General features: G+C 40.1%; 1 protein-coding gene across 1 annotated transcript in view; it reads right to left on the bottom strand.

The window, feature by feature from the left end:
- LOC138046087 (scavenger receptor cysteine-rich domain-containing group B protein-like) overlaps nt 1-10,599 on the bottom strand; it is an 18,302-nt gene extending 7,703 nt beyond the window's left edge. Inside the window, exon 1 of the mRNA XM_068892766.1 lies at nt 10,431-10,599. Coding sequence (XP_068748867.1) covers nt 10,431-10,599 — 169 coding nt within the window. The remainder of the gene's footprint in view (nt 1-10,430) is intronic.
- Nucleotides 10,600-12,325: the final 1,726 nt, after the last annotated feature.

Here is a 12,325-nt window from a genome sequence, read left to right as displayed (position 1 = left end):
TAGCTGAAAGTCTAGTGATCCGAAAATTATAGGGATCAAAACTTACCTTTTCGAAATTTTCAGCCAGAAAAAAGGCTCCCGAAAATTCTAGGTGACGTTTTTAAGGCCAAAATCCGTTAAAAATGGGCAATTATACCATTTTTCAGATGTTCGAAAATCCTAGGAGAGGCAGGCAAGCACGAGATTTTACAACAAATGTTCCGAAAGTTCTAGATCTCAAATCGTCTTCCGAACAGATATTTTCCGAAAATTGACTTTGGGTGCCCCTGTTGAATTTCCCGGGAGAGAGAAAAAAATACGGAAACGGACGGTTTCCATAGTAATGGTCAGTACTGGCCGACCAGAAAAAAACGTCAATCGGATTGCTCCAGCTTGCCATATAATAAAAACAGCTTCTTTTTATCATAATTAGCAGCAAAGTTGCACAACAGTTCTCAAAATCGGGAGTCGATTGGGATAACAGAAAACATCACACGCGAAAGAGATTTCTATTGTAATTTTCAATACGATCAATGATTCGTTTTTACCCGTTAATACGCGCATGTGCAATCAACGGGTATTGCTAAGACTAGAAGATGTATGCAAATTAGGGCTCGCTCAGTAGCCCGTTAGCAGATTCTGATGTTAACAGATCGAAAACAGCGAAGAACGGTTCCGATCACTTTCAAATTTGGACGACCGGATTTTACATAGTTACCCACTTTCAGACCATGCTTAAGACATGTACTGTTTGAAATGATCGCACACCGATAACTTATTAAAATCATCGGGCTACTCTTGTTAGCTGAAGTGTTTAGTGGGCGCTGGAGATATGAAGAAATATTGAAAAAAGAAATACTTTAGTTTCAATTTGTTCCACATTTAGACTGCAATTTTTAAATGGTATTAGCCACTTACAGGCGTTTTTGTTGCACATGTAGTTGTTACAGGAGTACCAAGCAGGGCCGCTTGTCAAAAAAGCCGCTCTGGAAGAAGTAATCGAGCTGGCTGGGACGTTCAGCATAATTTTACGTAACTGGCTGTGAACTTGCTAGGAAAATATATTGAATTGCTGATCCTCACTGATAAGAAAAATCGGTTGCCTTTGTCCTGGTTATCAACGTATTAAGCCTGATTAATGTATTATTGTGAGCCCCCTTGATAAGCCTAGGTGCTTTTGGGGCAAACAATTACTAATATGTTTAAATAAAAAAAAAAAAAAATAAAAAAAATAAAAAAAAACGTATTCATTGTCAAGGAAATATATTTTTAGTGGCGGCTTGTCTAAAGGAAACTGCTACGGATTAAATTTATCCACCAGCAAGAGATTGAATGGCAATCATATCTTCAAAATTAACATAGTCAAGGTATAGCGCATGCTGTGATTTTCTGATAGTACAGTATTTTGAACTCTTAAATTAGTCATCCATTCGTGACTCGTGACACAGCCACGGGTTCCATTGACCAAGAGCGTTTGCCGTTGAACTAGCGTGTTTCAAGTCTCTTTCAAGAAATCTGTGGCAGACGCAAGGTGAGCAAACATAGGATCTGTTCTCTGGTTTCCTGGCACAAACGGTGAGAGATCCGCAACGTTATGAGGATTGAGTCTAATTGGCGCGTGTCGCGGGTCCAGTTTAAATTGTTGAGGGTCCGTTATAAGTTGTTGCGGGTCCAGAAGATAGAAACAATTAGTTCCCAGTCGGAAAATGAGTAATATTTCTCTGTTTTTTTTAAAATTTTATTTATTTTTTTCCGTTTCATGAGAAGTCTTTCCTGTCCCTCCCCTGCTAAGTAGTGTCTTTGCGTGTAGAGCCTTCTTCGCGTATGTTTGGTACGTTTGAGGGGGTACTAGCGGGGGTTCTAGTGGGGGTGGACAGGGTAGAATTTTAAACTTAACTTGCAATGGCATTGAACGTCATTTTTACCCGAATGGCGTTTTAGTGGATCATAAAAAAATATATATATATGCCCTTATGGAGCTAAATTATGGAAAGTCAATCGGAAATTGAAGACAGGCGGTGAAAAATAATAATCTAGAATCTTCAAAGCGATGAGTAATGGACTTCGACGACAATCTTTCGTTACTTATGGGTTTAACAATGACAACTTAAGTGGGGCTGTGATCCCTGTTGTCTGGCTATTTATATTTATTTGTACTCAATTCTGTACAGTCGTCCGGCAACAATTGGAGATTTCACTAATTCTTGTTTGTCAAAAATTATGTAAAAGAAAGCTTGCTGCCCATTTTTTTGCTTCATTATTCAAGGAAAGGGTTTTTCAGTAAAGGGTCTGATACTGAGCACTGCAGGGAAATTTTTTTAGTCGTGTTTTTGACACGGGGTGTGTTGGCAGCTTGTTTTGTAATAAACTCTGCACAGTTTTTTTTTTGGAAATGTGACAGTGAAGAAATATTTGAAAAAAAGCTTGTTGTCTCTTTTGTGCTTCAATATTCACAGTCAAGGTTCTTCCGAAAAGAGTTTGAACTGTGGGGTGGAGATTTTGACATTTTCATCAAAAAAATTCAAATGTCCTTCGTACGATCAAAATCGCTACCCTGTGAGATATCACGTACGATCAAAATCTCTACCCTTAGGACAGACCTCACGATCAAACTCCTGTGGTTAGCCGAACCCCCTCCCTCGGGCTTAACGTGCCACAGGCAACCCAATTTACGCTCATAAAGCTTCTAGTTTTACAAAAGTACACTACTTCAACGTTTTGTGAGCAACAATAACAATATAATGAGTGGCACAGGGAAGGGGAAACGGGCCCATCTCATCAAGAAAAACAAAACAAAGCCATAAGAGATCAGATCCACCGGGCTAAACTGCTTGGAAAGGACCTGATCACAGAGGTTCTTTGTGACGAAGACCATACATCAGCCACTCAAGATCAAGATGCGCCGCGAATCCCAGATCCCTAGAATCCCCACAATGCTAGTACGAGTGAAACAACAGAGGGTGTCAGACCACTAGAAGGTAGATACCGACTAATTAAACAATTCGTAGTAAAACCTTTATCGATAGACTACAAAAGACAAAACGAGAGAAGGAAAACATAAAAGAAAATCGACGGACTCCTCCTCAGCCATCCAAAAATCCTACATCACATACGTAATGAATCTAAGAAAAAATTCTTATCATAACAAGTCATTACTGTGACTGTGCAGATTTCATGAGTAATTCTGGAAAGAATTATGTAAACATATGTCGACTGCCAGAGAACAGTAATCTGTTGAAGCAGCTTTCTTTTTTTTTCTTTTTTTTTTTTTTTTTTTTACTAATAACGAGGCCTTGTCTGCTGTTGGAAATTCCTACTCTGTTATTCCACAAAACCTGATGTACAAAGAGGGCACCAACAAAACTAGAAATGAAATTATGCTGGAAATTCTTTCAAATGATTCTCGCAGAAAGAAAAAACAAAGACAAAAAAGAAAAAAGGGCCAGCACCAAGATGCAGGGCTTGTAGAACTGTTCAAAATGAAGACGAATTGACCGTCACCGTTAAAGCTCTTTATAGTTCCTTACGAACAGGATTTCGCCACAGAAGCAACCTTTTATTTTTGTCCGAAACAGCAATGCATAATACACATGCCCCATATTGGACTAATTAAAAGAAAACAAAACTACCGGATAGAATCAGAATGGACAGTTCATTTACTGACCTTACAATAGCAGCTTTAAAAGGTAATGGTTTGCCTTTGTAATACTGTTAACTGGTAAAAATTCGGGGTTGGATGAGTCTGAACTTCGCGGCTTTGTTGTCTTTTTCTTTTGTTTTAATGTTGTCTATTTTACTTTTTAAAAGCAAAACTATTTATGAAGTGTTTAAGGCCCGGCCAAACGATAAATGTTGGATGATCCAACATGTTGGGTGAACCAACATTTTATCGTTTGGCCACCGTGTTTGATGACCACTCAACATGCTGGATGATGTTGGAAGATGTTTGATGCAGTATGAAACATTTAATCCGGCATCATGCAACATTTCCTTTGATCTCATGTTGGATGCGTGAAATTTTGTTCGTTTGGCCAGTCTCAACAACATGTTGCATGCGCGCACGCGCATTGTGACTGCAAATTCAGTCGTTACCATAGACACCGTTTGCTTGCGTCGGTGTAGTTTGAAAATGTCAGCGAGCGAGGAAGCAGCGCAGAACATCGATCAAACTTCTAGCAAGAAAACACCAAAACAAAAAGCAAGACGTTGGAGCGACGAGGAAACTGACCGCTTGATCGACCTATTGGAAGGGAATAGATTCTTATGGGATGTTTTTTGTGCCGACTACCACCTGAAAGACAAGAGAGAAAGAGTATATTGGCTTCGATCGAAGAGGAACTCGATATATCCGTGGCGTGTCTTCGTCTGCTAGTTCTCGAAGAATATTGGTAAAATAACCACTCTCTTGTCGTCTTCGGATCCATTATCTTGTTTTACCTTGTTTACTTTATCCTCGGTTTCTTCAAGCTCGTCAAGCACTAATAACACTGATAAACAACGCTTAAATTTCTCTTTACTCTCCATGTTGCAAACATCCGTGGATGTTACAACGTGGTGTACGCTGGGACATATCCTTACCCACAACCCAATGCGTCTCATCAGTTTGATCAAACATGTTGAATGGTGTTTGGTATCGTTTGGCCACCCCCTAATTTTCAACATGTTGGACTGTCCAACAAGCAACCAACGTGTTGGATCTTCCAACATTTATCGTTTGGCCAGGCCTTAAGCCAAGATAAATCACGGTGACAGAAAAAAAAAAAAACTCAGCCATCAGCAATTATTTAAATTTAGCATAAGTGAAATTTTCAAGCTATTGTTATTGTTATTGAAAACGTTGAGGTGGTGTACTTTTGTAAAATAAAACTTAATTTCTTTTTTCCCATTCTCTGCTGGATCCATCATGACAATTTATATGCTTACGTTAATTATCAAGCTATTGTTGAGCAAAATTTGGATGAAAGCTTCCAAGAACTGAGCAAAAAAGTTCTATTTTGAGTTGAGAGGTATAACAAAACAATTAATGACTGGCCCCACGGGAAACAGTGACTTTTGTTTCCCCTCGACCCTCAATGTTCCCCGAGGCGAAGTTAATTTCTTTGAAATTCGAGAGGTATCCCGTTGATAGTGTGTCATTAATTTGCGTCTCTAACGAACTTGAGTTTCGAGACTTTCGTATTACCAGGGTATTCGGCTTCAATTTGCTGACTGTGTAGAAGCCATCAATTTGATGCGAATTTATTAATATATTTTCTGACTTTCTTCATATTACTAAATAGTCGTTAAATAGCGTCAAAGGTGACTTGGCGGCTTTTTGCTAATTCGCCCGTGTCACACGGCGGCCATATTGTCCCGGGAGACCAAAAAAGCTTTGTTTTACCACGCCAATCCTCACCCTCATGGTTTCCACTGCGAAGCTTGGCGTGATAAAACAAAGCTTTCTTGGTCTCCCGAGACAATATGGCCGCCGTATGACAAGGGCGAATTATCAATCTGGGTAAATTCAAAACTACATGTACATGAATATATGTATGATCGAGCCGGTTCTTCCAGGATTCCATACTGCACTGAAACTCTATGATAACAGCAATAGGGTAGAAAACGTTTTACGGGAGACAATGTTTAGTGAATGCTAGCTAAGTCGAACCTTCTCCCAAATGTTGGTTTTTTTCAGATAGCTGGTAATAAATTCCTTGGCCCCCTACCAATTTAAAAAAGCGCCATAATAATCATGAAACGGCAATCTCTGTGGCTTTTTATGCTGATAGCTTTACCCTATTCACCAATCCTGGCTACTATCCATTATAAGTTCGAACAGCCAGCAGTTAGCGAAAATTTGAAAACCATCACTCGACAGATTCCGATTCCATTCTCATAAATAACGCATGCGCTAATAAAAAGAAAACTTCACGAGTTTGACCAGGGCTTCAAGCGTTTGCATGTAAAGGTGCTCGCACACTAAGAGCCATTTTGCAGCTACATGACCCCAGAACATGTACTTGCAGTTTTAAAATCATATTCCATACTTATAACGCGACATAGAGTGGGGACCTATAGCGGTGACATGAAGCACCGACCATATAACAACACGTACAAAGAGAACAAACTGCGCCATAAGTATGTCCCTCAGAAACCCCTATCCATTTTACTCACAGACTACGGGGCAATTTACAGGCATGTCTAGCGGGGACATGCAGCGGGTACAAAACCACCACTAACACATACAACGAAGCACATCAGCGGGAACATGTCTCATGGACGTCTCTATGCCTGTGATTGGTTAAATCTCTCAGTAAGCTGAGGGCGCACGCTCCCGAGCTGTTCACACGATAAAAAACGTCCCTTTTGCAACATTCGTTGCTGCAACATGCCGCATGAAGTTCGACCAACTGAAATTTGGCGGGACATGTTGCAGTGACAAAACATCGGTGTGAAATCGTGTGGTAGGAAGAACTCAGGCAATGCAACACCTTGCTACTGCATGTCCTTAAGACACGTAATAGCTGCAGTGGCGAATGTGTGTGCGTAGATAAGTTTTTTCCCTGTTGTGAGCTCCTTATAATAGTGCCTGCTACATTTCCACTCGTATGTATGAAACAGGATTTGACTGCGGCTCCATGTACCCGAGACATGTAATGGCTGCAGTTGCAAATGTAAGTCTGCAATAGACCAATTTCGATATATTGAAATTCAGCTTGGCAGCGAGGCGTAGAGGACACAAACAGAGAAAAATTAATGAACCTGTCTATTCATTTCTTTTGTTTGTGTCCTCTAAGCTTCACTATCAAGCTGAATTTTAATCTATCGAAAGTGGTCTATTTGCTGTTGTACCTGCTGCACGCCTCCGATACAGGCGCCTGCTACAGCCCCCCTAATGTGAACGAAACACGAATTGACCGCCGCTACACGTCTCTGAAAAGTGTTCCCGCTGCTGTGCTTAATTGTATGTGTTAGTTGTGGAAGGATTACGTTTTTGCAAACGTTGGTCGTGTAGCACTTATATTTGAACAAACTTAACTGATTAGAGTGTAATGCGAAGTGCTAAGTATCTGCCCCATATGAACCATGTAAGCGTTAGCCCTACTAATGGAAATGGGCCCACACAAGGACAGAGAAAAACTCTGACCAGGGTGGGAATTAAACCCACGACCCTCGGGTTAGATCACCACTGCTCTACCGACTGAGCTACAAGGTCAGACGGGAGCAGGCCGTTGGAACTGAAGATGTTAAAGTCACGGCAATGAACATGTACAAGTACAGGGAAGGATTGCGTTGTTGCAAACGTTTGCCGTGTAGCACTTAACTGATTAGTGTGTAATGTGAAGTGTTACGTTTCTACCCCATATGAACCATGTGAGCGTTAGCCCTACTGATGGAAATGGAAATGGAAATGGAAATTGAACCCGAAGGCCGTGGATTCAATTCCCACCCTGGTCAGAGTTTTTTCTCTGACCTTGTGTGGGCCCATTTCCATCAGTAGGGCTAACGCTCACATGGTTGATATGAGGTAGATACTTCCCACTTCACATATACACTCTAATCAGTTAAGTCTGTTCAAATATAAGTTCTACACGACCAACGGTGGCAAAAACGTAAGCCTGCCTTGTACTGGTACATGTTCATTACCGTGACATTAACATCTTCAGTCCCCACAGCCTGCTCCCGTCTGACCTTGTAGCTCAGTCGGTAGAGAAGTGGTGATCTAACCCGAAGGTCGTGGTTTCAATTCCCACCCTGGTCAGAGTCTTTCTCTGTCCTTGTGTGGGCACATTCCATCAGTAGGGCTAACGCTCACGTGCTTTATATGGGGTAGATACTTTACACTTCACCTTACACTCAAATCAGTTAAGTCTGAGTTAGTTGTGGTTTTGTCCCCGCTACAAATGCGTGTAAAATGCCTCGTAGTGTTTGAGTAAAATGGATAGATGTCCCAGGCACATGCTTATGGCGCAGTTTGTTCTGTTTGTTCATGTTGTGATTTGGTCAGTGCTTCATGTCCCCGCGATAGGTTCCCGCTCTATGCCTCGTTATATGTATGGAATATGATTTGAAAACTGCTACATGTTCTGGGGTCATGTAGCTGCAAAATGACCCCTAGTGTGCGAGCAACTTAAGGTTTTCCCGTTGAAGGGGTTGGGACAAATAATTTACACGTAGGAAAAATTAGCTTGGAATATCTTTCAAGGTCGAAGTAAAAAGTGCACTGCGGTCGTGCACTGAGGTGATAACACTAACAGCCGTAATCACCCGCCTCCTTTATTCGAATATTCACTGTCAAAAGAATATCGGCCTCAAGTTATTTCCACCGGAAACAGCCTTCTGGAGTTGCATGTATTTGTTTTGAATCCAGTCTTTGAAGACAGATAACATGGCAATAATTAATGTACAAATGCTGGTGGAAGAACAGAAGGAGCTAATAGCGGAACATTTTTTTTTACACAAGGCAGCAATAAATGATTTGCATGAAAAAGTCATTTTACTACCGAGAGCAGAATGCTTTGTCAAAATGCTTGTTGTTTAGATTTTTCTTCTCTCCGGGGAACAAAGAAAGAATTGTTTAAATTTGCCTGACAATAGAAGCAACTCAAAGCAGTTTGTGTGATGTGCCATTATCTAATGATAGCCTCCTTCGTCCCTTAAATGCCTAGGGATTTGACAGATTGGTTAGTACTGTGGCGTGGAGTGGTAAGACGTCATTTGTTATGAAGTATTTATTTGCCTGTTATTCAAGGAAACTTGGGTTGTCTTACTCATTGCCTTTTTGTTTCTGGTGTTCAAAATTTGCGAATGTGAGAATATAGAACCCATTGGGAACTCGGAAAAAGTAAATGTGAGAATAATATACACATATGAAATGAAGCGTTGATAAAACCCCTTGGGAACTCGGAAAAATCCGACTATCCATAAGTGTATATCATTCTCACATTCGTTCCCTTGGGTGGTTGGTTGGCCGAATCTCAGATGTGCTTTAACGTGACTGCGCGATGCCGTCATGAGCTATGCTGTAAGTCGTTTTTTTTATATTTGAATCTGTAGCTGCGTGATGCAGCTCGAGTCAAAGACCCACGTTTTTCACTTGCTCATCATAGAGTCTTTAGTAGCTCAGTGGTTAGAGCATCCGACTAGATCACGGAGGGTCGTGGGTTCGAATCCCATCTGGGGATCGGATTTTTTCGAATGGATAAATTTTCTGCAGTTATGACACATCGTAATGATAATGATAATGATAGAGACAATATATAAAAAATTCGTACATTATAACTGCGGTTGTGCACATTATCGCAGTTATGAAGCAACTTGGTCAGTTGCGAATGGGGCCTGAAACAATCCAATCTTAAACAGGACGCAAACCCATGAAATATTTCATACAAGCACCCTAAATCATTCACCCGCCACGTATTACGGGTTACAGTACGAATTTACAAGCGACCAGCTCCCAGTTGGCCTGAAAGGACAGATGGTAGAGCAAGTGCAGTGCAATTTCATGGGATTCAAATCCTCTTGATTCATCAGGGTTTTTTGCAACTGGTCTAATTGCTTCATAACTGCAATGATTACTTTCACGTAGAGGCTGAAAATGTTATCTAATGAAGATAAATGACTGATAGAATTCTTATGAAAAGTATATGTAATTGCTGGTAATGTGCAATGAAATGAATGTTCTAAGAAGGAAAAAACAACGCAAATGATTAAGTTGCGAAACAGTTTCTCAGTAGACCACATAAACAAACATCGAGGATAGTGGTGATTAAAGAGCTAATGTTAAGTCGAGTTACACTGACGGAAGTAGACGAGAAATTAATCTACCTGCAATGTTGGACAAAACTCTTGGGGAAAGTTCCAGATTAAGCATCATTTGGCAAGCAATCACAAAATATAGTGGTCTTCCCCCCCTTCCCCCCATACCAATGTTGATAATGTGATGCAAAATACTGTGCAAGCCTTTGGTCGCTTTTTAAAACAACATTGGAATGGGGGGGGGGGGGGTGGCGAAGTAGAGAGAATTTACTCTTTATCACGCAGACAAATTAGAGCGTCACATTTTCCCAACGAGTTTTGTCCAAGAGTGTGGTATAAAGGAATTTTAAGATTGATGAGGACAATGAAGATCATGGAGGTGATGATCTTTATGATTAGGATAATGTTGATGGAGATGAAAATTTAAGCTGATGTTTATGATGATGAGGAGGATAAACTTGATTCATGGCGGTAGCCACAAAAAAAATATAACTATCGCAAGTTATATTCATAGGTATTTAGGGTGTTCTTGACTCTTACAGTACTGATATCCTGTATTATCAACAACAACAACAACAACAACAAAAACACGAAAGAAATGACTGAGGTAGGTGCCTTAGATTGCCTCATACTGGCTACGGCCCTGTTATATGTTGTTGTTGTTCTTGTTTATAATAATGATTTGTGGCATATCTAAGCACTTAAAAACTCACCGTTGACGTAAACTGTGTAGAATCGAGTGTAACGTTGTCCTCGACACTCATATGTTCCCCCATCATCCATTTGAACATTTTTTATTGTCAAAGTGACGCCTTTTACCTCAATTCTTTCGTCTGGATTGAGTTCACTAGCAGTAGTGCCAAGTTTATACCATTTAACCATCTCATGCTCACTCTGGTTTTCCTTTTTTAAGGAACATTGCACGGTTTTAGAGCCACCAAGATTAGAACTAAATATTTTCTTTTCCAGAACTTCCACGTTGTCTAGAATAAAATTGTTGTATTGAATAAATTACTACTTTACCAAATTTCTCATCGGTTTTTGCAAGCCTTTCGCAGTAAATATATTTTTCAATTTAAAGACTCTTGTAATCTCATCTATTTTCAAACACATTTTATTCTTATACAACTGTTACCTGTAAAATTCGTCTATTTCAACCATAATCCTTTTGCTAGTTTTTATTTCTTTCATTTTTTTCCATTATCGAGTGTTCAATTTTAAGTAGTAATGATGAACTCGAAAGCTGCTTTGCTACAACGACCAGTACACACATACATTGTAGCTAGATCCTTGCGTTTTCTAATGATTTCCATCGTTTAGTTAGATAAAAATGTGCAAATAGAAATGTCGTTGTTGTTGTTCCAAATAGAGTTAAAAAGAGTGAAATTGAAGTTTGTTTGGAATTGACAGTACATAATATTTAGCTTTCCCCACAAATGTCAAACAATATACCGATGAGGATGATCAAGTTAAAAAGAACTGTCTCTAGTCACAACCTTCTGTTTGTCAGTCCTGGTGAAAAGTGGCTACTTACTTGGTACACAAAGAGCCTGAGCCCCAATGTCTTCCGGACACTTGTGCTCTCCATCTAACCGATTACATTGGGCTAAAACGGATTCCCGTCCAGTACAAGCTATATCTGACATAACAACGGGTATGTTTTCATCTGTGGTACTCATTCCCGTCATGAATTCGGCCAGGGCACCTCTAAAGCCAAGTTGTTTACAAACAACTTTGACATCATTGATATCCCATTTAGTGCGACAGATCTTGCCCCACCTTCTGCGGTAAAAAACTTCTACTCTTCCACCATACTTAGCTTTCGCCCCACTTAGGCGCACAGGAACTGAAAGAATGACACACCAGTGAAAGCAATGCTTGGTTCTAATTGTCCTCCACGTTTCTCTTTTGCAACAAACCATTGTTTTCTGTTCATTGTCCATTCCTCAATATCTCCAGTTTATCTCAGTTTGACTAAAACTTTCAACACGATAGGCGATGCTAAAATCCTTAATTTATTAATGTAACAAGAATAATGTTTTAAGAGACTGTTCCAGTTGGGCCTTCATTTCTTAAAAGAACAGGGTACAATATAATAAGTTAGCGGTTTCAGAATCATCGGTCCCAAAGACGGTGACGTGGGGTCTAGAGATTTGGGCGCTGGACTTAAGTAAGTCCTGCTCTGCAGCAGAGCTAAGTGTGACATTTTTTCTCGTTCAGCCCAACTGCACCTTAGTGGCCATGCTTCCAATAATTAGTGCCTTGCCTTTTTTTACCAGCAGTTAGTCATTTCTTATACAGCGAGCCACAGGTTATTATAAACTAACAAATAAGGTTTTTAGTTGACTTGCTGTGTTAAAACTATGCGATGGTATACGGATAAGACTGAGATTTTCTTTGTTCATACTATTGTACCTGAACACCGGATTTGCGTGTTAATGAACCCACAACTTTGAATGATTGATGAACAGGAATGAGAAGTTATGTTCACCAAGCTTGTATTTCCTCTTTTCCAATTGCCTGTAAAGTTGTCGTTACTGTTGTTATAGCCATTTACTTGGCAGGCAAGAATTGCTTCATTATTATTCCAATGTGAGGTACAAAGCGC

Source organism: Montipora capricornis, chromosome 4 (genome assembly GCF_036669925.1).
Source record: "Montipora capricornis isolate CH-2021 chromosome 4, ASM3666992v2, whole genome shotgun sequence".
NCBI lineage: Eukaryota > Metazoa > Cnidaria > Anthozoa > Scleractinia > Acroporidae > Montipora > Montipora capricornis.
Note: the sequence above shows the minus strand (reverse complement) of the source record. Positions and strands in the feature narration are given on the sequence as shown.